Source organism: Apostichopus japonicus, chromosome 20 (genome assembly GCF_037975245.1).
Source record: "Apostichopus japonicus isolate 1M-3 chromosome 20, ASM3797524v1, whole genome shotgun sequence".
Lineage (NCBI taxonomy): Eukaryota > Metazoa > Echinodermata > Holothuroidea > Aspidochirotida > Stichopodidae > Apostichopus > Apostichopus japonicus.
Window position 1 is genome coordinate 25,791,540 of NC_092580.1, and position 27,365 is coordinate 25,818,904.

The 27,365-nt window shown below is 34.0% G+C and overlaps 1 protein-coding gene across 4 annotated transcripts; it reads left to right on the plus strand.

The window, feature by feature from the left end:
• Window positions 1-84: 84 nt before the first annotated feature.
• Window positions 85-27,314, plus strand: LOC139961577 (uncharacterized). 4 transcript variants are annotated; one of them, XM_071960880.1, is made up of 47 exons: window positions 85-560; window positions 1,040-1,354; window positions 2,236-2,862; window positions 3,272-3,610; window positions 3,867-3,983; window positions 4,113-4,192; window positions 4,617-4,643; window positions 4,781-4,813; window positions 5,050-5,107; window positions 5,694-5,743; window positions 6,226-6,282; window positions 6,686-6,736; window positions 6,868-6,921; window positions 7,125-7,178; window positions 10,014-10,067; window positions 11,282-11,335; window positions 11,688-11,750; window positions 12,098-12,151; window positions 12,351-12,404; window positions 12,733-12,780; window positions 13,189-13,233; window positions 13,765-13,812; window positions 13,929-13,982; window positions 14,533-14,586; window positions 15,644-15,691; window positions 16,586-16,639; window positions 17,827-17,865; window positions 18,170-18,223; window positions 18,352-18,405; window positions 18,498-18,539; window positions 18,825-18,866; window positions 19,888-19,926; window positions 20,167-20,220; window positions 20,378-20,431; window positions 20,565-20,606; window positions 20,780-20,821; window positions 21,147-21,185; window positions 21,469-21,525; window positions 22,164-22,217; window positions 22,394-22,435; window positions 23,441-23,482; window positions 23,834-23,878; window positions 24,558-24,611; window positions 24,852-24,905; window positions 25,418-25,459; window positions 25,579-25,620; window positions 25,765-27,314. In XM_071960880.1, exons 1-47 carry the CDS (start codon window positions 497-499, stop codon window positions 26,026-26,028), a joined length of 3,753 nt encoding a protein of 1,250 aa, XP_071816981.1. In that variant the 5' UTR covers window positions 85-496; the 3' UTR covers window positions 26,029-27,314. The 4 variants fall into 4 exon arrangements, with proteins under 4 accessions (XP_071816981.1, XP_071816978.1, XP_071816980.1 ...); XM_071960877.1 differs by having other exon boundaries at window positions 86-560; window positions 3,864-3,983; window positions 4,110-4,192; XM_071960879.1 differs by having other exon boundaries at window positions 86-560; window positions 3,864-3,983.
• Window positions 27,315-27,365: the final 51 nt, after the last annotated feature.

Sequence of the window (27,365 nt, forward strand, 5' to 3'; positions counted from 1 at the left end):
AATAAAAACCCACCACGTAGGCTGCCAGTTAATGTACAAAGTCCGAGGACATATGAGCATATTTTTTATATATTTACTTTCGGTTTACCAATAAACCAATGTGTTATTGTGAGCTTCGGTGTTGATGCACTGTTAATTATCGACAGCTACCCATGACGAGTGTAACATATAGGGTAAAGCAGAAGCTGATAAAAGGCTATTTTCAAGTTGTTTCAAATACGTAGGTTTATGAACCGTTACTGTGGTATTCTATAGACACTGAGTTTATTGAGGACACTTTTGCCGCCTTACCGGTTGAAAGACGTTGTAGAAGCTGCATATGTTGTCGTGCACGTGTCTTCCTTTACCTTGTCTGTTCTATGTCTTCAAAGATTTACACACCTTAGCCTCACAAAGGCAAGAATAGTTGCTTATCTTAATATCTCCATATTGATAGCTTTTGCCACCACGAACCACCCGCAAGTCGGAAAACGGTATTAATATCCAATATACCACGATGACAGTTCTTTTTATTGGTTTGCCGCTCCTCGTCATTCGCTTAGTTGTGTTTGCGTCCACGGGTAAGTGTCACATTACATCTGCTTCGAAAGACTGGAAATAAAAGTTTGGTATATATTATAGTAACTTAGTCTTGTATTCGGAATTAATTAAATGCAAAAGACACATTTAGCTGCATAGTTTATGTAGTGATAGGAAAGTGTACTAACGTAAACAGTTCAATGATATGTGAAAACATTAGAGTTTTGATGGAATTTAATAATCAATTTAGCTTTCAAGAAGTTAGGATAAAACTATTAAATCATACAAATGTCTCGTTAGTAAACAATATGACACTTCGATGGTCGCTAAAACGGTAGTTTCCGGTCCTATACTGATGACTTGTTATTCAAACTAACGTCCTTACGTTCATCAACATTTTCTCTGATAGAATGCTTACAAGATATTCTGCATTCTGATATATAAATTCGTAAGTTGCATAGCAAAACGATATCAATCTTAGTCTTATTCATAAACCCTCTTTTTTTAATGATTTATATAGTGACGGGAGAGGAGACTGTCCTTTGCAAGCAAAATTACTACGTTGATCGTTATAGCAGAGCCATTATCTCGTGCGAGTATGACGCTTCCTTTTACACCGTCCGCTGGTACTTTGATGATAGTGAACGCTCATTTTTGCTTATTGATGGTGGAACCAAAAGCGGTAATGGCTACGAGTCAGGAGATTATGATATCACCCAGAACGGAGATATGATAATCAACCGTGCAGACGCCAATCACGACGGCAAATATAAAATCATAGTCCTAGATAAAGGCGGTCTAGGAACAAGCAAAACCATGATGGTGTTTGTAACAGGTGAGCAATATCTAAGTATATTCCCCCTTTTTGTCTTGCGTATTAAGTGACAAGAATACTGACTTCAACACTATTAGTTGACAATAGAAATGATTTTTCTTATCAGTTCAAGCAATACAGTGTTTAATCCAAACATGGCTACGATTAATTTGGATATACAATGCTCAATGTACCTTTATGTTCACCTTAAAGAAATAAACCAGAAAACGAACATAAATCAAATGGCCGTGTCAAGCCGGTGACGTCTCATTATGTTTGTCCACGCCATACATAAATTTAGTAAACATGACGCCTAATATGAACATACAGTGATACTTGATCGTATGAAGTCAAACGTTCTCGTCTGACAAAACAATACGATTTGACATACAATTGTATGAAAACTACACATGGGAATCTTAAGATGAAAAAAGGACTTATTGTTAATAATCACAAAATATCTAAATTTAGTGACAAAACATGGTTGGCTCTTGGTGAGGAACTGCCATTGCAAGACTATCCAGCTAAGTTTGCATGGAAAACAGTAATACCATGTCTGATTCACTAATTAGGCTGGTTGATACAATACCTTTATTGCAGTCGAAGAGGACAAAGCAGTTCGCACAAATATGTGGAGGATACCATGGTAAAAGTTAGCTGATCTGACACCGATAACAAAAATTAAAATAATTATATAATACTTCAATAATATGACATGTCACTTCATGGCATAGAAGGTTGTGTCGTGTCGATTGTCACCATCACGTGTCGAGTCATTCCATGTTATATCGTGTCTTGTCGTGTCGTTCGCGATATGTCATGATATTTCACATCATGATATCTCACGTAATGTTATGTTAAATGTAAATTCTTCTCTGTCTCTCATTTTTGTTGACTATTAGTGCCTTTAAATACATTGACTATAATGGACTGCGACTCGTCACAATCAGAACTTTGCATTAAGGACGAAGTGCAAACGACGTTCCTGGTGTGCGATGCAAAGGATGTTTGGCCTGCGGTTAAACTACAATGGCTAGAGATCAGTCAACACGGGTCAACACCGATTCCAGCCAATACGACAACAACATTTAATCAATCCTCTTTGCTGTTCCGTTCCACATCAACACTAGAATACTTTCCAGAATTGTTCGCCTATCAATATTTTACTTGTGTAGCTACAGGAACTGCTGCATACAAGGTATCGAATAATTCCATCATTATAGAAGGCAGAATCCCTTCCCATAATATGCCTCCTGGAGATGTTCATGTATTGCAAGGATCCGATCTTGAACTGCCTTGTCCTCTTGAAGATCTACCGTTTGGACAACTACAAGTAATGTTTCGTAACGGAACGAATAAGTTGATAAAGATCATCAATTCATATTGTTTAAATGTCAGTACCTGTACAGAAAGTGAGAGCACCGTCACCACAATTGCGGATGTCAATTACGAAAACGAAGGCTCATATCAATGTATCTCAAGTAACGGCGTTATGGCAACGAAACTTGTGACTGATGTCACCGTCATAAGTAAGTATCTTCAACGGTGATCCGAAAATCAATCTCCATTGCTGACCATGTATTATCATAAGGAAATCACATTTAAAGTTGTTGGTTTGAACGGGATTAGAACCACTGACCTCATGTTTATAAGCCATGTTTCTAAAAAAATGAAATGAACACTGTTAATTTAGAAAGTTTGAAATATGCAACTGTTTGTTAATTTATACTAAAACTTTATATAATTGGACAGTTAGTAACATGTTTTCATGTACAGTTTGTTTCAGTGGGGACCAATTTACACTGTGTGGAATTCAAACGCGATTCGGCTTTCCCACGTTGTGTAGTTGCTGAGGGTCCTAAATTAACTGCCCTGCATAAATTTAAAAAAAAAAAGGTTTGGTTCAATACCTTAGTGTTTAATCCTCAATATCTTCAGTTTCTCTAGGGACGTCTTCTACTGTCTTTGGAGGATGCGTCGATGCGAAAGGGTGTTCACAGCCTTTATTTACTTCGGGCAGTGTGAATTGTTCAGTGTCCGGGATGAGACCACCTGTAAAGTTATCGATGGAAGTAGACGATGAATCAAAAGATTTACTTACATTAAACTTCAAGGACGAGATCTTCTTACAAGATGATTCGACAGGTACAAGTACTACCACTATAACGTTTGAATATGAAGTACCAGAATGCACAGAAAGTGTGAAGCTGAAGTGTGTGCCGGAACCTGATGAATATATGCGACTAATCCAAGAATCAACTTTACAACTGAAAGCAGGTAATAGTGCTACAATGAACTTATTCCCCTAAGAAAATCTAAAAAGCAGATAAACGAAATGTTGAATCGTACCATCGACAGCGTTAACTCTCCTAATGTACATTATCTTTTTCTTACCGTATTGACGGTTCTTTCTTGTTCAATAAAGTATTGAATACATTTTACTGTTAACTATTGGAATTATCATGATACATTCTTACTGTAAAAATCGTCTTCGTAATTTTCGTGATGATTTTGTATTTTTTTCTTCTAGCAGAAGTCGACACATGTTCAACCAATGGGAGCGGAAGTGTGGTTGTTGTAGTGATTATCGTCATTATCGTTATTATAGTTATTGGTGTAGTCGTAGGAGTGATCATTTACAAAAAGAAAGGTAAGTTCTTAAAATGAACCGAGAAGTAACAGCTATATGCAATTCAATCTAAATCTAATGTACATGCCGTTATAATATATGTATGTTTACTTTCATTGCTTTGTAAGGTCTCTCTATTTTCTCCAGCAGATAGCAAAACTGAAAATGAAAATAAGCAAATGGAGACTCCAGAAGAACTCGAACCATTAAATAAAAATGACAAGGACGAGGTGTGTATGCAGTCTATGTGTCTAACGTGATTAGTGTTTGAATCCTTATTAAATTTCATCCGACATTTATAAGCACCGATGATAAAATAAGATTATAAAGTCATTTTTACTCAATATTTTTACATATCTCCTTTACTCAATAACAATTAATATTGGGATTATTTACTCCTTTTACACAAATAACTAGAGCAACATTAAGACGTATTTTATTTGTTTTATTATCAACAGTTAGAAGCTTTGAACTTCCTAAATCGATAACGTTATATGAAGATAACCTTCAATGCAAAATAATGCTGCTTGGTAGTTGCTAATCATCCTGGTAAATTTACATGTCACCCAGGTTTATTAATTTCAATTAAATGCAAAATAAAAAAAATTCAAGTCATCAAAAAGTCACAATAACTTGTCTTTATTTTTTATTAAGGCACAACATATCAACGAAAAGCACCAGGTAAATGTTAACATGTTCGCAGAGCTCACATTTGTAATGTCATTCACATTTGTTATACCATTCACATTTCACAGCATTACTCATCTGGTTGAAACCAAAAAAATATAACATGTACACATATTTCTATTCTGTTGCAGGGAAAGGAAAAGCAAGCTCCCAAAAAGGCCGACGTATGAACGTGTTACTTACTTTTATACTTGTTGTTATAATACTATGAATAAATACTATATGTATGTAATAAACCTTCTCAATGTCGAATTTCAAAGATAAGTGTGATATTTGCAGTGCAAATACCCTAACGCTAAACTCGTACTCTCTTATCCACAAACTTGCCTTTGATCTAAGAGTATATTATCATTGTAAACATCTGGCTGTTCATTTCCGCATTATTTTACTTTATTCACAGAAAAAATTTCAGGATTTAATGCGCGAATACTTAATTAAACATGAAGACAGCGAGGCAAGTATATAATAAATTACAAGTTATTCAATATTTAGTGAAACAAAATTGTCCAGCATAAGTATTTCAAAGTAACTTGGAGTAATTTGTTTTTAATATTAGTTTTGTATGAAAGTTGCGATCGGGGAACACAAATGTAATAAAGTGTTGATATAATCTCGGTGGTATTGTAATCTTACTGCAAATATACTGCTGTTATGCCAACAACAATGCTCCATTCTCCTGTATCTCATTTTATTCGAAATGTTGCTGTATTGCGACTGTAGTACAGTTAAGCAGCATTTATATTGATAACATTTACTTGTTTACTTCAGATCGTTTCTTTCTTTGAAGGTAGTTTTTTATCCACATCAAGGAATGATGTACAACATGGTATATTGTACATCATATTAACTTATGACCCCCCCCCCCTAAAAAAGGAGACCCCTTGAAAAGGAGACCCCCTAAAAAGGAGGTTTTGGTAAGGCACATGGACGTATGCTTTTGCAAATACCTGGCCAATCCGTTAGGTGCTGTTTGTATAAATATGTCAGATTCTTGGTCATATTATCGTTTTCATCTATTATGTTGTCCTTTTCTATTACAGACAGACGATAAAGATCTTCAGACTCTATTAACAGATTTTCATTCTAAGCAAAAGGTGCGTGCAATTACCATGATACAAGAGAAGTTTAACAAAGGAGATGTTGCATTGACGTTTGTATTCAAAGTGATCTAAATAGTATCTATCAATTACATAAAAGGTGCCTAAATATAAACATATAAACAGATAGATGGGGAGGTATGACCAGAGGTAAATAGTATTGGTTACACTTGTCTTAATTGCATTACAATGGTTTACATAAACTACATCAAGTATGTTACAGTACGTTATATTATACCATCTGTGAATCATGTGTGTTTCTCCTGGTTCCTGATAAGTGTTCAAATAGTTTGCTTTCTTTCTAAAGACTTCACGCAAATTAATGAGGGAATTATTCTATAGGGGTGTTTATTTCCCATTAAATTGAATTACTCAACACTTACTGGTTTAATAGATTAGATAATTGTTACAGATTCATTTTCATATTAATTATAAAACAATACAACTGCAACACTTTGAACGATTTTTCATGCATTCAGGTTGATCCTGTGCCGTTATTGAAATTGTTTCTTGAGACGGAATCCATCAATAACAAGGTAAATATGGACATAGTTGATTCTGAATAATGTGGTTTCGTTTCTTAAATTTGATTATTTAAAGAAAGGATGCTTTATCTAAGAGGTTCACGAAGAATTGGATTTCTCATTCTGATAACACATACAGGAATCACGTTCAGTCAATTTGTACTAGTAACTAGGTTAGTCAATATTGGGGAATAAACGCATTTGGACGACAAGATTGTTATGATTACCTTATACAATTTCATGTTCTACGTTAGGTTGATCTAGATTCTGATATCATGAAAACAATGTTTTACTTAGCTTGTAAGAATATGTTCAATTACTTAAACTGGAAGCTTTAGCATTCTTGCTGAATGATAGTTATGTCATCTAATTTGCAATAAAAATGAACAATTTTTTAATCTTCTTTTTAATTTAGACAACTCTCTACGTTGTAAAGCAGTTTGCTACTTGTAAAAGAAGCGACTGGGTAAGCATTTTATTTGCATCTCGTTTTTCGGCAACTTGCGAGTAGTTTATGCCTTTAAGACTTTCAATTGAGAACTTTTAAAAAACACATGCAATGTTAACGATGCCTTAGTTATTCATTTCTTTATCCAGCTTTCATCCGCCAAGGTGTTAGAATTGTTGGACTTTGCATTAAAGAATCAAGAGGTACTCTTATTAACTTTTCGTGTTTTGTATCAAGCTAATTAAGCCATTATTCTGCAATAACTGTTAGTTCATCTGGCATTACATAGAAATAGTCCTATGAACTTATTTGGTTATTACTACCCCAAGCGTGTAAATGAATATTGTTTAAATGACTGAATATTATTACAAATATAATTTATTCACGTGTGTAACAAATTCCACAGCTTTCCTTCACACGCCGTATCAAGATGGTACAAGAAATGTTTGCGCTCCAAACGGTAAGGGAAATTTCATTGTTACGAGGTTACCTATGTCCGACACACGCCCCGATCAACTTTTAATCCATGACAGATTCGGACATCGCCAGTTGCTTAATAATTAAATAAGCTATACCAGATTTATATAATATATATATATATATATATATATATATATATATATATATATATATATATATATATATACATATACATATATATATATATATATATATATATATATATATATATATATATATACATATATATATATATATAGATATAAATATATATATATATATATATATATATATATATATATATATATATATATAATACACAAATATCCCTAACGAAGAGGGCATTTCGGCCTGCACAAAAGCATTCAAACCGAAACGTGGCAAAACCCCCACGAAGAAAGAATTGGCCGAATTAATGCAACTTATCTCGACCAACAATAATCTGGTATTTGGCAACAAACACTACCTCCAAATTCATGGCACCGCAATGGGTACCAAAATGGCACCGTCTTTGGCCAACATCTTTATGGGAAACCTCGAGAAAGAATTTTTATCTCGACAAAACTTGAAACCACATACGTGGTTACGTTACATTGACGATATCTTTATGATATGGACCCATGGTGAGGCAAATCTAAAACTATTCATTGATGGCATAAACTCGTTTCATCACACTATCAAATTCACTGCTGATTTTTCTGGACTTGGCGTTCACTTTCTGGACACCACCGTGACCCTACAAAATGGTTCACTCAAAACAGACTTGTTCAATAAACCCACGAACAAGCACAACTACCTTTTACCAAGCAGTTGCCATCCACGTCACTGTACCAAAAATATTCCGTACAGTCAAGCGTTGCGCATTCGACGCATTTGCTCCTCTGAAGTCGATTTTGATTCACGCACTAAAGAACTGTCACAACACCTCCTAAACAGACAGTATTTTCGGGGTACTATTGAAAATGCCATCAAAAAGGCTAAAAGCATACCCCGTACCGAAACATTGACGTACAAAACTCGTCAAACCAGTTCCAAAAGGGTACCATTGGTCACTGAATTCCACCCTGGTCTCCTACCACTGGCTAATATCATTTCAGAAGAATGTTCACCTACTTCAAGGCACCGAACGCCTGAAATCAGTATTCCCAGAATTACCTGTCATCGCTTTTAAAAGACCCAGCAACCTACGGGATATCTTAGTTCGGGCATCCTTTCGGGATGACACCCCATTAGGGGAAAGCAAAACAGAAACTACAGGATCATCGCCCTGTACACAAAATTGCAAAAGTGCTTACTTGTCGATTCGACCGGGGCCTTTCAGAGCAACCAAACCAAACGCACTTTCCAAATTCGGCACAAAATTAACTGCCTATCCAAAAATGTCATTTACCTCATCTACTGCAATATTTGTAACTTACAATACATTGGAGAGTCAAAAAACACTCTTAGAATGAGAATGACACAACATAGATCGGCGATCAAAACAAAAAAGATCTACCAACCTGTTGCAAATCACTTCAATCTCCAAAATCATTCAATTGAGAATTTGCGTGTTGTTGCCATTGACCAGAACGAATCTTGGACAGATAAATCTAGGAAAGCGAAAGAAAATTTCTGGGAACTAAACCTAAAGACCACGGCACCATTCGGTTTGAACATCAGAAACGATTTGCCGTCCCAGATAAACCAAAACAATTCCTTTACAATTACGACGGAATCGGATTAAAATAATCCGACGCGGATTAAAATAATCCGAATTTCTAAAACTTCTGCTCAATTCAGCAGAAATCAGTAAGTCGCTTTGCCCTGACAACCATGCCGACATCTCCTCTATAAAACAGTTTCAATTCCTGCTACTCCCTGTCACTTTCGGTGATCATGCACTGAAGAAGAGCTAGTTTTGCTCGAAAGCTCTGCAAAAACCAAACATTGGCTGATTTACTTCCAATCACTTATCTAACTCAATTATTGTATCTCACTCGTGATCCAGCCTTTCTCTAAATGCAGCATAGTTGTTTAACAGTTTTCCGTTATTCCTATATAAATTCAGATATATATATACATATATATATATATATATATATATATATATAAACATGTATACATATATATATATATATATATATATATATAAACATATATACATATATATATATATATATATGTGTGTGTGTGTGTGTGTGTGTGTGTGTGTGACAAACGCCTACAGTGGAATTACGATCTTCCTTACCGGTTTCGAACCTCTGGACATACAATCAGCGTCTATAGCCTAGTGGTTAGGGTGTCCGCGTACAGAGCGGAAGGCCCGCGGTTCGAATCCCGGTGGAGGCTGAAAGTTTTTTCACTGTTCTTGATTTTCCAACTCATTACGATTTTCATTTATATATATTCATTTGCCTTTGTCGTTTATCGCCATTGCATTAACATAAATTCTGTTCAAAGTATCTCTTTCGAGATCCCGGCTTTAGGAATCACAAATGATTTCGAGTTGGTCAGCATCATGTTTGATCTCTAGAGTAAGGCAAAATATGTCACCAAAAACAGAACTAGTATTGTTCGATGCAGGTGACAAACGCCTACAGTGGAATTACGATCTTCCTTACCGGTTTCGAACCTCTGGACATACAATCAGCGTCCATAGCCTAGTGGTTAGGGTGTCCGCGTACAGAGCGGAAGGCCCGTGGTTCGAATCCCGGTGGAGGCTGAAAGTTTTTTCACTGTTCTTGATTTTCCAATTCATTACGATTTTCATTTATATATATATTTATATATATATATATATATATATATATACATATAGTGTTTCATATGAAATTTCTTTTGCTCTTGTAAACAGGTGAACATGAATGAATACGCCTTAGAAACAATGAATAATTTTGAAGATCACAAGGTAAGCCACTGTTCAAATTCATAAATACAGAAGTTATTGAAGTAAATTGCACGTTAGCACTTTTTGTCAGTATCATACGTCATGGAGATTGAACACCAAATTTACATCAATGTTGACCTCATCACCTAGCAGTAGTTGATACATAATGTTCAGATAAAAGCATGCAGGGCAATTAGTATTAGTTTTGATTCCCTAATGATAGAAGATAATAAAATGATTTCACTTTCTCGCAGCTTTGCTCAGAAAGTTGAGAACAAAAATATTTCAGATAAGTACTTTTTTGTTGGCAGTGTACAAGAGTACAAGAAAATAAAACAAGTATTATGCTTTAGAGACTATTGCATGAATAAAGAAACATATGCCCCCTGCCGACTTGTTCAATTTTGTTTATGTATCTGTCATATCGTGGTTTCTTAAGGGATAAATAAAGTATTGACTTTCCAGTGGCAATGCAGTATTTAACATACTATTTCCTGCACTGTACTATACGATTAATCCACTACTTTTCCTTACTTTAAACACTTTAGCTAGTTCTAAAATAACTGTAAGCAGCTTTTTATACTTTTCAGAGCTAACCAAACCTACCGATTAATTTCACATAAAAACCGATCATGGCAATTGATGAAAGTGAGACAATATCGTGGATAGTTTGTTCAATGAACCATTTATTATCAAGTAGGAAAACCTTCATCATCAGATACTTTTTGATGTTTCAGTATTTATTTCAAACACATATGCTGATCAAATACGTTCCTTTTTACAACTGATTTGACAGTTCAAATGAATAAAGTATACTTCTCGGGAAACGTTATGTCCAGTCTATGGTATTCAAATTATAAAAAATCAAAAATCAAAACTCCAAACACACTCGAAACTTTATCTTTTCACATCACATGTTGAACCACAAAAAGGAACGAGAAAGATTAATCGTTATAAAAACCTTACTTTACTTTTACAATATGTTTCTAACTTTCAAAAACTAATACTGTCAGGTATAACACCATTATGCTTTAAGTAGGATAATATGGTAATTTTTTATGAAACGCGCGGGATTGCTCGAGGTAATTTTTTATTTTATTTAACCAATTTGCTTACGAAACAGTCAATTCTTCGGAAACTATCATTTTGGTTGATGTTAATATTAGTCCCACCATACGTTCTAATATTGAACAAAAAAAGTGACGACTTTCTGTTATACTTTCTTGTTTATTTAGGGAGACTTCACAGACATTCTCAATAAACTGAGCAAAAACGAAGCAACAGCTACTGTAAGTTTTATCAATTCCTATATACTATCTAACAAGCAGTCGTGGTGAATCCAATGAGAGGTATGGTTGTCATGGAAAATAACTGTCCTCCGTTCAGTTCTAATGAGGAAAATTACTTGGACGACATACTTTTACTGTATCCTCTTTGTTTAGGGAGAGTCAACAGAAAATCCTAATGAACCGGACACGAATGAACCCATCTCTTATCTCTCATTACGTTTCCTGTGTATCATAAGCTTTCCCAATTCAATCCATCAAGAACCTAAGGCTCATGCGAATTAGTTTACAAATCGAAAATTCGAACTCAGTCAACGTTTCTAATAAAATATATCTCTTCTCTTTCATGTTGGAGGACGATGTCATCAAATCCGTGTTCAAATACCTTGCTGAATATCTGACCAAACAAGATAATGATGTATGTGAAACGATTTAAGACACCATTTCGGGAAGCTTGACGTAGAATAGACCATTTTAATCCCATTAAATATGAGTAAACCTGTGAACACCAATATTCTCTTCTGGTTTCAACTCAGTTGGGAAACGATCTTTTGTACACAGATCGGTTGTTCTCTAGCCACCTAACATTTTTGTCGCGGTTTCCTTTTGCTCAATAAGATGGTACCAATATGTTATCAAGTTGCAATCAAGTACAAAAACTTAAAACGTTTAAAACATATTTGAATTGAATGCCAACCATAATCAGCTCTGGAAACTTTTAAATCTCTATTAAAAATACCTCTATTTTTTTCTTCAAATATTTAGCCGAATAAAGTAGATAACAGGGAGTATTTTCTGACGTCGATCTCTGCGCTCGATGTAAGTGTCTGCTACTTTCATGTAACATTGCTTTCTTTATTGCTTAAGAACAGACTCCTATTTTCTCCACTCGACGTTAGTAAATGAAGAGAAGTGAATCTTAGATGAGCATAAACTTAAAACAAGACATATTTTCTTCCAGTAAAAGTAATATGCTATCAGAGCTACCTTTTAAGAAAAGAGTTGTCATTTTTTTCAGGATGATGCGATGGTGATGCGATACCTTCTACTACTATATGCCGAAATCGGGACGGTCAGTATGACGTCTAATTAGGGCTGCAACTACTTCCCACTATGAAGTATCTCTTTTTTTAGGAAATACGAGCCATGCTTAAAACATATTGAATAGGTTTTCCAGTACATTTAGCTATATAACGTTTCAAGACGTTTCAATGTCAGTTTATGTCAATAGTTCAGCTGAGGTAATAGTATAATAGTAAACTGAGTGAGACAATTAACTGTCTCTTTGTATTAACCTTTGAGATATTACCATGTTGCTGTATATTACAAAAACCAAGAAAAGCAGATGGACGTTAACTTAATCATGTAAAATATTTTCAGAATTCTTCAATTTCTTTCAGGATGATGTTGGAAAAACCATAGACATATTGCAAGATACTATAGATACGGTAAGGGGAAAGATTCTTAGGTCGGATAGCAGGGATATTTAAATATCCATTATACATAATATATTTTTAAAGTGGTCGATCTTGTTATTACGACGAGAGAGTTACATCGAAATATACATTTTTTAAAGCCATTTTATTTTCTAAAAGCATGTACTCTCTTGTCTTACAACAAGACACGTTCTTCAACCAATACATTTGTATTAAAAACATCTTTCATACGTTCGTTACTACCAATAAGTTTCTCAGCAGACGTTTGCCTACAGCTGTAACAACAAATTCAACATCTTGCCTCTTTGTAAAACTGTTGCGGAGCAAGAATATTAGCAAATTGATATTTTTAAGGAAATTAATTATGAAATGTTACTCCAATGGTTTACTTTTAAACATTTTCTCTACGCTTCCTTTTAGGAATCCGTTCATGAATATTACGGTAGAATCAAAAAGGAGAAGTGGGTGAGTCTTAAAGCGAAGATTTCGTTCAATTGTGTAACATTGTGAATGGTATATGAGAACACACCACCTCTTACTAGTCTTGTTTTTTTTGTTAATTACGCAATAAAGGGAATCACGATAATTGCACTGTTCTGGTGGTTCATCGCGTATTATTGCCCATTTTTCATTTTAAGAGAGAATATTTTAGGAAAAAGACCTGTTTTTGGGTAAGATTACAAGCGCTAAGGATTACCGCCTGGTCCGGTTGTTTAAGGTAAAAATTGGTTGACGGTATTGGTTCAAGGTTGTAGGAAAATTGGTTCACGGTATCATCCTTATAGTTCTATTCAAATGTAGTCATTTTGCCATTCACTTTCCTAATTGCAGAACTGGAAAGTATTGTAATTGATGAGGTCATTAATATCGTGGAATACCCTCTTGTTATTGTTTCTTTGATTCTACCATCTATTTTAAATACGGGCAATTAAAACGAGATGAATATCACATTTTAAGTTTTACGTTTCTCTATCACATTCCAATCTAATTTTTTAGTTGTCAAAGAAGACATTGATCGAGTTTCTTAGAGGTATCAAAGGAAAGGTGAGTATTTCTTTTCATATCCGACTAATGTAGTTAGCGACAAAGTTAAATGATTTGATATAAGAAGGGTAATTTTAAGAACAGAATTAATTCGTTGCTTTCTCTTCGATTTACAGAACACCGTAGAAAAGTTTGTTATACAACTGTCAAGTCTCGTAATAGATGGAAAGGTAGATCCTCTTTTGTGTTTTAATTAATTTATGTTTGATTTCATATTCATAGCAAGCATACCAACCACTTGTAAAGGAGAGTTTGTATTGATATAATAAGACTGAAAAGTGCAAAGCAAATATAAACCTCGTCTACTTTCCTCTCAACAGCTTTAAAGTTGAGGCCCCGGATAAATAATTCGATATTACATTTCCATAACACCAGAAGGAAACGCACAATCGTTCTTTCTTTTTGTTGATTTTCATTGTCAAAGGTACATGTGACAATGATCGATTAACGACGTGGGGAAGATAACTGTCCTTTTATTCAATATTACTATGTAACATAACATTTCTTTCATCTCTCCTACGGCCAAACGTGATCTTACGTACCTTCAGAGAAACCTTTGCTAAAATATACAATATTGGCTGACAAGAGAACCCATGATAACTATTTTTCTTACATTAAAATTAAACTAGGCAAAGTCAAAATAATAGATATTCTGATTGAGAGCTTAACAAATAAGAAGTTAAACTTGTAGTAAATAGTTTCTCTCTGATTCTTTAACAGTTACAATCAGACACATTTGTGGATGCACTGAAATCTTCTCTTGATGGAGGTTTAGTAAGTTCTTAAACTGAAATTCATTTAGTTCCATCATTTATTTTAATACATTGTTCCTTTGAATTCAAAACGAATAGAGAAACGAGTCCTTTCAAATACCTTGCCGACATATTTTGAGATGCATCCAGGGAGTCACGATTCAAAGTGAAGATTAATGCATTTTAGCTTAGAATGAGCATAATATATTCTACGTCTGAGTTCATGCACCTATTCTGAATTGAGTACATCAACACGTATAATGAAAGTAATTAATGTTACTGCACTTTCAATAGATACCCTTGCATTATTTTTTATACTAAGTATTAGTATAAGTATAATATTTCACAATAATCACACACATAATATTAACGATAACTATGTTTACCGAGTTGATAAATCGGTTTAATCTGGAGGTTGCGGGTTCGATACCCGGCAGGTCATAGTAAGGTGGGTTTTTCATCCAAGAGCAATGTGAATAACTTTCTAAGTTGAAAATATTCCAAATTTGAGTTAAAAATGTTGAAGCCACCCGAAAGTGGAAGTTGTAATCCAAAAGCCCTTGTGGGTTTCTCCCACATTTGAGGTCACTTAAGCTGACTGTTATTATTAATGAAGCAATTTATCACAATGGTGACATACCGATGATTGGTTTATCCGAAAATTGAACCAACGTCGTATTATTTAATCACAACATCACAACTTTTTAGACGTATTTGATTCGGCGGTGGCAATTCTGAACGCAACACCGAGAATTGGAATCGAACACCACTGTTACCAGTCGCGATTACTGTGTTTATTTGCACATGCAAACGCTTTCCACTGAAACATATACGTGGTCTTCATCAGTGATATGAGTTCAAACTTTGTCTGCTATTGATTTGTCTAAATACAGTGGCATATTGATAAATGATACACTTGCGAAGTTAAAATGGACACTCTGTTTCTGTTTTAGTTCATTCAGAGAAAGTAGTACCATGCATATTGTATGAAGGAATATGACTTCTTCAGTGCATGAAGATTTAGTTACTGAGTTATAACGTTGTACCTGACACTAACCAAAATACTTCATTACATTTAGGTATCTGAAGATTGTCTCAAGTCTCAGATAAGTGGCTGGATTACAACGGTATGTTATTCATGATAACCGGCATTGCAATGTGTTACCCCCGAGAACATTATTTCTTTCTGTATGAAACTCAGCTATCTATTGAAAGGTATATATTTAAAATAGCCTGCATTTCTTGATCGAGGAGGAAAAATCAGTTCACGAAATGTCAACTGAAAGTTTCAACGACTAATATTATGTGTTTGTGGTTAAAGATGATAACATTGCTCAACAAACCTTCCGATCATATTTTGCATCTATAGATCAAGCCACATTACCATAACATTATTTGTCCTGTAAATTTGGTTGAAGAACTGTTCAGTTTAAATGCATCTGGAAGTGGCCGAGTGTGATGTTACCATGGCAATTGAGTTAAGGGCGTTTTGTTTTACTCTTTAATGTGCATATGATTTATTTAAAAAACAAAGGGTATTTGATGAAATGCAGAGACTATTGAAAACCCAAAAATCCAAATGTGTCACATTTCAAAGATGAGTCAACACCAATTTGGCAAAGCAATCTTTAAATTTTTGAAGAACGTGTACCATTGTGTTATATAAGACCACAAACTATATTGTTCTACATTCTGGTAAAAAGAAGTAAAAAGTTGTCATGTTATTGACTATTTTTTATCTTTTTTTCGTCTTTTTGACACATTAAATAGTGGCAGTCCCAATCCTGCAGGCAATATTTCATATACATATTCTGACATGCTGTCAGTAAATGTGATCAGAATCATCAGAAAGTGATGAACAGCATAGTTAACAGTTTCGCGTTTTAGAATACATTAAAGCGTATTTAACTATGTTTAATTTATCAAAATGATCATCCACGCCATAGAAAGTTTCTAGTGATATCAATATTTTAAAATAACAACATAAAAGTAAACGATATTTTCTTTACATGCGAATTTAGTTGCCGGAGGAGGTGCGAATGGAGGTTATAAATGAAGCTTTAGAGAAAGAATTAGTAAGTCAGTCTTTTCCAGGTTTGAATTAGGAATTCATATCTAACTCGTTTCATATATAACTTTGGTTTCGTAAGTAAAGGGCAAGACCAAGTACCTGTTAGCCCCCTTATCAGTGTTACGATCAAGCTGTAGGCAACAGGACAGTGGATGTCTACGTCGGCTGATGAACCCAGCTCTCAGCAGGTCAAAGGTGGCGTGGACAATTGTAGGTGTATTATACAGCAATATGAGGCAAGTCAGCGTCTACTGCGTGTAACAAGATGTTTCTTCGGCCGTCTTAGCTCTGCTGTGCCGTCGGGGTTTTGGGCATCTTGCCAAGTGGGGGGTTGCAGTGCGCTGGGCAACCCCGTCATTCTTCAGTACAGCCTACCTTTTATGAGATGAGTTCTACAATCGAGTTTTCGCACAATACTACTGCGTACGAGGTAACCGACACGCCACCTCATATGGCGATGGTGGGAATTCAGCCAACTCAACATCAGACAGTTGAAAACAATTCAACAACGGCATCTGAGATCTATCTTGAAAATCAAGTGGGATAACTTTGTCACTAATGATGAAGTGTTGGATCTGGCCACATCTGAGGACAGCGAAGCTGTCCTTACTCGCAACCGTTTTCGATGGTTAGGCCACGTCGCTCGCATGTCAGACGACCGCCCTGTCAAAGAACTTCTTCATGGAGAACTTGGTAGGGGTAACCACTGATTCGATATTAAGACACATTGAAGGTTTTATTGAAAAGAAGGTGATGTCCTTCACACATGGAGCGAAGTGGTCAATGGCAGATCAAGCTGGTGTCGGACAACCTTTGGCACTGCTGTCAAGATGGATCAGTGCAGTAGAGAGGAGAACATCAAGAAGAGGCAGAGACGCCACCAGTTAAACCTAAGCTAATTTTTGTTGTAATTGTGTTTTTTGTTTATTGTAAGCTGTTCATATCTTCATTCTTTGGTATGTTGCCCGTTTCGGGACATTGGCGTATATATAAATATATACATATATATCACATATCAATGAGCTAAACATGAACAAGCATATGCTATCCATCTTATTATTGTTGAATCTTAGTAGTATTAGCTAGTTATTAACATTACCAATAATTATGGATATATTTATCAACTGAAATCATTCACTCATTTCCATTATCTATTTTACAATATTTCTCATAAAACTGTTATGTTTACAGGTTGATGCGAAAACTTTCATCCAAGCAATTGTTGAGAAGGTACATTATATCAAGAATTATAGAAAAGCATCTACATTAATATAAGCTGAAGTTCAAACGCTAGTAAGTTTGGAAGGGGGTAAATAAGAGTTATCACTGACATCAGTTGGTTATTGAACAACATTCCTTTTGCTTTCCATTTAGGTCACATGAAATGTAACTTCTGTTGAACTGTTATTGATATTTTCTTTTAAATTTGTACTCTTCGCTCTATTAAGTTTGATTTCATAATCAATAAGACTATACTGCATGTATCTGACAACAAAATAAATAATTACCATCTTGTCTTCTTCACCTTTAATAGCGCAGTAACGTAGATGGGGTGAAGCTGTTGCTTTACATATTAAAGACGAAAAGGGTGAGTTTTCATGTACTTTTTAAGGCGTATCCTTATGGGAAGTCTCATTTAATCAAAAAAGAGAAACTGAATTGACACATGATATTGTAAAATATGATCATATTACTTGTTCCCTTTTTCAACATCAGGAATCAAGCATCACGACGTCGGGTATTTTGGGTGGTGTCATCAAGCATTACCAGGTAGGTTTCCTTTTCGTTATAAAACTGACAATACGCTGTAAATCATTCAGATTGTGTAAAATTAATATGCGATGTTTTATCTTTTCCTCAAGATCAAACCTGGTGAAATGATTTCAATTTTAGACAAATTAGAGGTAAGTTTGTCAATCTAATGGACATGTAATATCATTTGTTCAATGCAATATTATATCCTTCTTATGGATACGGGTGGTGTTTAAATGACATAATTTTTAAATCAAAATGGTTGTTCTATAAACATTTAATATAATAAATATCATTTCCAAGTTCATTCCAAGCTCTCGCTATAGCTCACACTATGTTAATTGTATTTATTTAAATATTCGTTACAGAAAAGTCATTTCCGTGTTATATTAATGCATTTATATCAAAGTTGAATTTAACATCCGTTTTGTTGTTAGACACCAGAGGATGAGCAAAAAAGTTTTTTTGCTAATGAAGAGGTAAGTAATCGATTTATTTAAGCGGTATGTAATCTTTCGTTAATTAATAAGTTATCGTCAAGAAGGCGCCCATAGCATATTTTTATCGGAGGTGGTAGTTTGTGTTGCACAACAACATATTACGTTTTCTTTTTGTGCTTGGAATACAATATTTTGGCCAAAGCAAACCAATTACACAAAACATAAAAGTATATTTTGAAAACCAAGACCTAGAGTACATTTAAAATCATGATGATCAAGTTTATAGCAGAAGTTTGAATAGCGTTAACCCTCGAACGCGACGGTGACGACGATGACGGCGATGACTGTAGAGGCGCTCGGGCAAGGTCGTGACGATGGTGATGTTGGGCTTCTATCCATTCATTTATCTGATCATATATTGAGTTTTCTACTCAGTAAGTAAGCACAAATATGCATAATGTTTTATTCATACGGTATGGCATTGGTGTAATGAATGGATGCAAGTGGTGAGGAGAGGAGAAAATGAACAAAAATACTCTACTAAGATGTGCTTACGACAAACAAGGGAACGGCAAAGAAGAGAAGAGAAAAAACAAAAAGAGAAACGAAAATAAAATAGAACAGTAATCTAGTAAATACCAATCTTCTGCCATTACTAGACAGACTTACCGTTCATCTCTGACGCATCACTGTAACAATACAGGAAAATTTTAAAGGCAAAGTTGCGGATGTTATTGAACTGGTACGACATTAGATATACTTTCTTACATCATAAAATAATCCATGAATATACTCCAAACCTTTGACCAGGAATATCAAGCACAAATTTGCCAATGCAAGTAACTTGTACAGAACGTATCATTTGTTCTTAGAAAAGGACTATGAATCTGGTATTTATAGTCAATTATTCTCTGAAAAGAGATTAAACTAGTGCATAGCAAATATTTAAACCATTACCCATTATCAATATGTTTAATTGAATCTTCTATTAATAGAACCTACGAAACGTTATTATTCCCTGTTTGCCCTTGTTCGTTTTGACAACTCGTTTTATTTTCAGGTTCATGAAAGCTTGTTTGATGAGGAATATAACGAAAAGGTATGTTAATCATGTTTAACTTTATAAATATGAATGCAAAATTATATTAAAATAATGAAGCAAACCATGGGCGCACAATATTTAAACATTTGTTACACTATCAGTATAATTAACAATTAAAGTATCTGGAAAAGTTTTTTATAGTTTTATTTTAATTTTCTTTTGCTATATTCTACTTCTGTTGCTATCGTATAACTATAGAGTAAATATATTAATCTTGTATTGTCTAATATTTTGCAGCTGGATAAGGACGTTTGGATGAAGCTTGTACGTCTGATTCCAATAGAGAACAAGGTGAAGCGTTACTTTATATTCCATTTAAAGTTGTTACAATACTTATTAACTTTCTTTAAATTAAATATTCACAAACTGATGTTGATGAGTTTGAACCTAGGACAACCCAGGACAACTCATTTTACTTCGACTTATATTTTATGTATCTACTTTCCAGAAATTCATGCGAAAAGCGACTAACGTGGTCCTTGAGGGCATCGTAAATTGCAAGGTAAGCTACTGTCGCCTAATCCATTTAAAGTTTGATTAGGAATGTAGAAAATTAAATAAATTGTTTGTGGTATATCTTGCTTATATAAATGGTTACTTTAATAAGATAGTTTCCTTTCCATTTCTTCCAAAAGCTTTCACCTACTGAACTGGATAATATTTTGGATAACATACAAGTATGTATTTTTTTATTTTGCTATTTGCCGTTGCTTTCTTCTTTATAACAAAAAAGCATCTTCAATTCAGATATGTCAATTCAAAGCCCAAAATTTCATATATATGTTTCTTCTTGTAAGCAATATTTTGCGACACTTTTAAATAAGATGTTAGTATTTTTATTCTACCATAGTATCCAAACGATGAGCGCCTTGCAGTCCTGAAAAATGCCAAGGTTTGTTTAACAGTTTGCGACTTTGTTTCACTGGTTTTACTGTCCATGTTCCTTCTTGTAAAAACTAATCAGTAATTTAATTATATGTATCTCTAATAACAGTCTTAAATATTCAATTAAATGGTACTACAAGAGTACATTATGTGTTTCTATATAGGCATGAAATTCGCGTAGAGTATAAATATTTAAGACTTTTGCATGAAATATGTTGGTCATATAATTTACTAAACTAACTCTAGCGAAGTTGGACCAGATATTAATATAATGTGATTGTCACAATATATCGTATATCCTTTTTTCTTTTTTTCTTTCTTGTTTCTTTTAGGTGGCAGAACTTTTCTTAAAACAAAAGTTAGATGATAAGGTAACAAATTTAATTGGTAATTGTTAACACAAATCTTTATGAGTGAATTCCTGATATTAAATAGTTCTCTCGAAACTTGCACAGATGATTTGTGAGGGTTTATATGCAGTTTTGGAAACTGAAAATGTATGTTTTAAATGACGGTGTATTTGTCAGATATATATAAAGCTGAACATTTACAGTTTTCCTCCAAACTAAAGCTTCGAAAGTTATTCCTAGATGATTTCTCGGTATTGTTTTTCGTTACGAAATAACACTCAATTCCATGCATTTCATCTTTCAGGGGGATAAGGCAGAAAGTTGGCTAAAGTTCCTTTGTCTAACTCCTAACGAAAATCCGGTATGCATTTTCTGCTTGATAAATAAAATTAAATAACAAAAATATTTTACTTTATTTTAAAGCTTGTGTTCTGTGATAAAATGATAACATTCACCCCTCCACGTCAGTCTTTTTTGACCTAGTCTGCAGACTTTCAAAACTTAGCATATCCAAAATGATTCGAGTGTTTTACTGAAATTGTCCCACTTTAATTCATGCACTTAAAAGCACTTACATTTACTAACTTTATCAATCATCATCTTTTCTGGTCCCGAACACGCAACACGCAACCATGATCACAGTAATATCATTTGGAGTAATGAAAACTTCGTAGGAAAAAATCTTTGTCCCGTCTGTTGTTACAACTAGGTCGACCAGTTAAATTTGGGAAAAATAAATTATTAGAAAAATATGTAACATAATACACAGACTGAAAGCGACTTAAAATGAAAGTCAATGAATGGAAGAAATCATCAGTACATACTGTTGACAATTCTTGACATGACCTATTGATATTTTTATCTTCATACGTGATCTCTTTTGGGGAATAGCTGAATCATATTTAGAAATAAGCAGTACACGACTCACTATAAACATTGCACTTTTGTATGTTAATAACCATTGCTACCCTCTAATTTGTTTGATATATTTTATTTCAGGAAGCAACGAAGGAAATTCGAGACAAGTTTCTCGATGTCATCAAAAAGTTTAAGGTAATACGCCAAACTCTAAATATTAAGATAATGAAGTATCGTCGCACGATTGTTTTTAGTTCGTACGAATACAATTATTCCTTTTCTCATTCTTAATCATATGAGCAACATTAGAAAGTAAACGAATATGTTCATTTTGACTAATATAATTCTAACTTTCGGATTTATTTTTGCAGGTTAAACTCGCTGATATTTTGGTCACCCTTAACAACTTACAGGTATTTGTTGTAAATTGCCATTTTATAACCCTAAATCACTTTGAATTCTATTTACAAAGAAGTGGAAGAAGATAACATATCAAGTTCACTCGTAATCAGGATCTTTCTTTAAAAGGGTAGTCCAGGAGCAGTGTCTAGTAACAAATTCTAAGCATCTTGGTCAATTTTCAAGAAAATCCTCCATATCTTTATGGAATTATCAACAATGGAAACTATCAAAGATTGTGCCTCGAGTACATGTTAAGCAAACAAGTGTGATATCGTAGTTGCACATTGTCAACCAAATATGTTCCTACTTTTTCTTTTACTTTACATTGTTTCGACCTTAGATTAATGGGGTTCCAACATTTGAAGTAGGATATTGGATGCAATGATTAAATAAGCATTAAAAAAATTCGTTAGGCGTGCTTCTATAGCATCCACCTGTTTGTTAAATTTACTTTTGTTAAAATATGCTTCAATTTCAAATGATGTTATCTTGAAACCCGTACCTTGGCATTTCTTCAATCTGAACTACCATTTACATGAACTTTATCACGCCAAATTCATCTAATAATAAATGCGATTATACCTTTGACAATAAACAAAGATATTTTACTCCCACAAGAAAATACTACATATAAGAAGAAGTTAATCATAACGGGATTTACATGATACAGCTTAGTAAAACATCAAAGAAAGATGCATACAAAATGAGTCACTTGTTGCTAATCTTCATTATTCAACCACAAAACAAGGGTAACAAGAAATCCAAATCTTTATAGGCACTAGAATATGCAGTTTATCTTTTTCATCTTGAACGGTGTATGGATTAACTGCAAAACAGATCCCTACAAATGTAATTTAGTCAAAAGTCAGAAATTGCATAATGTGCATGAGATATTGAAGATACGTTATTGGTTGATATCAAATAACTTCAAGTTCCGTTCAAAAAAGTAACATAGTATCAGCTTACTCTCATCGTTTTCGTTCTTTTCTTATTTTTTACCCTTTTTTAAACTTCAGATTCCTTTGGTGGAAAAAAATAATATTCTCACTAGCAAGGAGGTTCGTATTATATATATTTGTATAAGCATTCAATCTCTTAAATGGTTCAGTATTCAAAACAGTTCTGGCAAATGCCTGTTAGCAGGAGTTCAGTAGTGCATTGACCACCTATACAAATAGGTACGGGCTTTAACAAAAAAGCGACACAAACGAGACGCCATCTCAACTTATGCTACGAATAAAAAAATCTCTTTCCAACATTTTCATATCACGTGAACATTTATTTGCTTTTTTATATGTATACCATTTCTGAATGTATGCATCAAGTAACTTTTCTGTTGAAAAACGACTATTCAAATGATAACTACTGCATATAAAGTAACGTTACTCACCCTCTTTTATGCATTTAAGGTTGTTTTGAAGTTGCTAGGCAATGAAGACAAAGATATACAGAAGGTTGGTTTAAGAAAATAAGCAATAAATCTGATGTTCGTTCAAAACACGAGAAAAAATCAGTTTGTTAATAGATAATTACATAATAATAATTAGAAAAATTAATTAAGAGCTACGGAGAAGTGGAATATATACATTTTTTTAATATTAATTTTTACCAATGCAGAGATTAACGTAAATGATAAATGCCACAAACGTCATTCTTCTGCTACGATACTTTCCTTAATATGGTAATACTATACCTTTTATTCGCTTTTAGATGACGTCTTAGTTGTTAGAAAATAAGAAAGGATGTAAATGTAACAACCTTTGACTTTTCATCTATGCATAAGAAGAAACGTTACGGCAGCAATAATATCTATTTGAAAACAAAGTTACATAAATTTGACTAGGATAAGTATCATGTATGCGTTAATCAATTATTCATTCCCGTTGGTGAGTTTACTAGAGTTATGTTACATTTATGATACATTTTCGTTACGATAAATTTGGTGGTAACATTGCGTTAACATTTCTGTTATAATTATGTTATTCCAATAATATAGAAATTAAATCATTTACAAGTAATTGTCTTTCGATAGCTTAGGTTAAAAACACAAAATAACACCTTTATGACAACGTTGTTTTACTTTGCATAATTTCCACCTATTTCCAATCGCCTTATATTTTTTTCAATGTTTAGTGCAACGTTCAGGATTGGAAAGAGCTTTTTAATGAACTGGCGAAACAAATGGAGGTGATAACTCTTTCTTTTAAATGAACTCCACGAACGAAGAAACGTCACAGTCGACAATTCCAATTTCCGTCATAGGCATCTACTCAATTATTTCCTTTACATCATTAATTAATTATTAGCAATTTTATTTTCATATGGAAAGTAAAAAAATTAATGATAACATAACGATAGAGCTCTATGCTCTTGGTCGAAAACAACATGTTCGTCGTGTATAATCTATCTCTTACGTGTGCATTTCAGGTGTTGGACTCAGGAGCTGAAGCTTTCTTCTCTGAAGTTATCAAAAAATTTAAGGTAAAGCTCGTGATCATTTTTTCAACAAAAACAGGATCAAAGGCATTCAAACTTTTCAAGAAGTCCTCTCGAAATGTTGCAAAATTCATAGCAACAATGATTTTTATTTGTTTGGGTATAACACTTTTATATTTCAGGTAGAAAAATAGTAAACGATTTAATAGGAGAAAAGGGAACAGTAAAGAATGGGCGAGAGAATTTCTATCTTGAGGCTAAACAGGGAACTAGGAAAAGATTCATCATTAGTGAAGCAGCGAATGCCTAGGGATGAAGTGTGTGGGGGAAGGGGGGGGGTTATGTTTATGACTTTCATGGCATGTGAAAAATATTGCATAAAGTTGTCAAGACTAACGAGGTCAAAGCATTTATTTAAGATATCATGAGTTGAGAACAGGATCATTGATATGATATTATTCAATTTGATCTTTGCTTACACGGTCTTTCTCAAAGGTCTTGTTACGTTTCCTCGACACTGCATGATGCATATTAAAATTCCTTTTCTTCATGTTTAGCTCACCTCTAATGATTTGGAGACTATGTTGGAGAAGCTACAAGTGAGTAAATCATTGTTTATTATTGAAATTGCAAGGATGATTATGTCCATGTGTTTTAATTCCATTTTCATACAAGAAGGTAGTATCGCTTTAAACCTTTTAATGTTGCCCTATTTCAGGTACCAGAGGAAGAGAAGGTGGCAATCATTACCAATAAAAAGGTTTGTTTATAATAATGTGATCATTGCGATAATTTAATTACGTCATTTTTGTATATACGAGTAAAGCGGTAATGACCTAAAGGTTTTTCATCTGCCGGTACTCATAGCTGGTACAGCATTCTAATACGTTATTTGTGTTTTCAGATAAAGAAAAGTTTTAAGAAACCGAAAGCTGAAAAAGGCAATGATCCCAAAGCATCCGAGGGCGGCAAAGAAAACGAAACAACTTCTGTGGAAGGAAATGGAAAAGGCGAATGTGACGATAACCGTGAAGAAAATTTAGATGATATCGGGAGAGAGGAACAAAATCGTCATGCCGTGGAAGAAGATCACACCAGTGGAGACGATGATACTTTGAACGACACCCAGATCGAGGATGACAAAGGCAATGCAAAAACTCAGAAATGAAAGCAAAAAAATAATACAACTTTTGACTTTAATATTCCGTTTACGACAAACTTTGGTTCTCTTATTGACAAGAAACTTGAAAGGTGTTTTTTAGATGTTTTTTATCCTCCATTCTGTTTTTCTTTCATAATATAAGCAAGTTTAATAAATAGTTTCGTTCCTCGTAATGCAAAGTGGAAGGAGGATTTGCGTCGACATTGTACCGGTCTTTTGTAAACGCCTTTGTTGGTTGACTCTCGTTGATTAAATCTTTGGTCTTTGTATTGGGAAATGTCAAAAACGTTGGTAATATTTTTGTCAATATGGACACCTTTCAAAACAAACAATTCAGAATTTGCTGCTAAAGAGAACTTATCATATGTATATACCCTAATTGTAGTTCAGGATTTATAATAAATCGATTTAATATCATGTTTAATAACCTCAAAGAAGAGTTCAAGGCCTAAGCATCACTGCAGAATGCTCGAAGTTTTTAATACCCAATGGTAATGCTCGTCCAAACCCCCACCCAATGTTTATTTATTGCTTTAATGATTAAATAAACAATTAAATGTTTGCATTTTACGTTCTTGTTATGATATGGTCACACAGATTGAACTACCCGGTAGAAAAAGCTGCGAGGTGTGAAAAGTTCATTCATTTCATTTAGTTTTCAGACTGCATGTCATATTCCACTGATCAGTACGTTAGAGGTAAATTTCTTGTTGATCACGGATAAACTCTGTGTTTCAAACCACAGGCTCCAAGTTCCTGCTTCGGTAGGGCTTTTATACACAATATCAGTGATTGCTTGCGTCCAATTTAAATCATCTCGGTGAAGCGTATGACATAAGCACCAATTCGGATAAAATTCTCTAAAAGAAAATTCCACCGTCTTGTCGGTTGCTATTTTTCATGTTTAGTGGAAAGAATTTGCTGATAAGTGCTTTGAACAGATATTTTCTGGACAAGCATTGGCTGGCAACTTTCTGCCACATATATGTATCAAGTTAAGTGTCAAATTCTTTATGAAGGAACCTTCTTTTGAATGCCATTAACAATAAAATCATACAGCTTTAAACGCATTATATGTTTCTATGTGTATTTAACTTTCAAAGAGTTTACTATGTTCTTTATTTGTATGAAAATTCGTTTTCAGTGTTAAAGTCTACTTAAAGGTATCTTTTGAACATATTATACAATGTGAGTATGGATATCCGGCAAAGTATTTTTGTTGTATTGATTTATTTTTCAAGAAGTATATAGACAGTCGAACTGTCGGCAAAACTATGATTATTTTGATGGTACATACACGTGTTTCGTTTGTATGTATGTATTTGTATGTATTGTACATCCTC

What these genes read in the sequence shown, in the direction of transcription:
- LOC139961577 (XM_071960877.1), top strand. Translation starts at nt 497, where the DNA reads ATGACAGTTCTTTTTATTGGTTTGCCGCTCCTCGTCATTCGCTTAGTT. An exon ending in AACTTTACAACTGAAAGCAG is followed by an intron (nt 3,611 to 3,863) that starts GTAATAGTGCTA and finishes TTTTTCTTCTAG; the next exon opens with CAGAAGTCGACACATGTTCA. An exon ending in CTTGTAAAAGAAGCGACTGG is followed by an intron (nt 6,737 to 6,867) that starts GTAAGCATTTTA and finishes TTCTTTATCCAG; the next exon opens with CTTTCATCCGCCAAGGTGTT.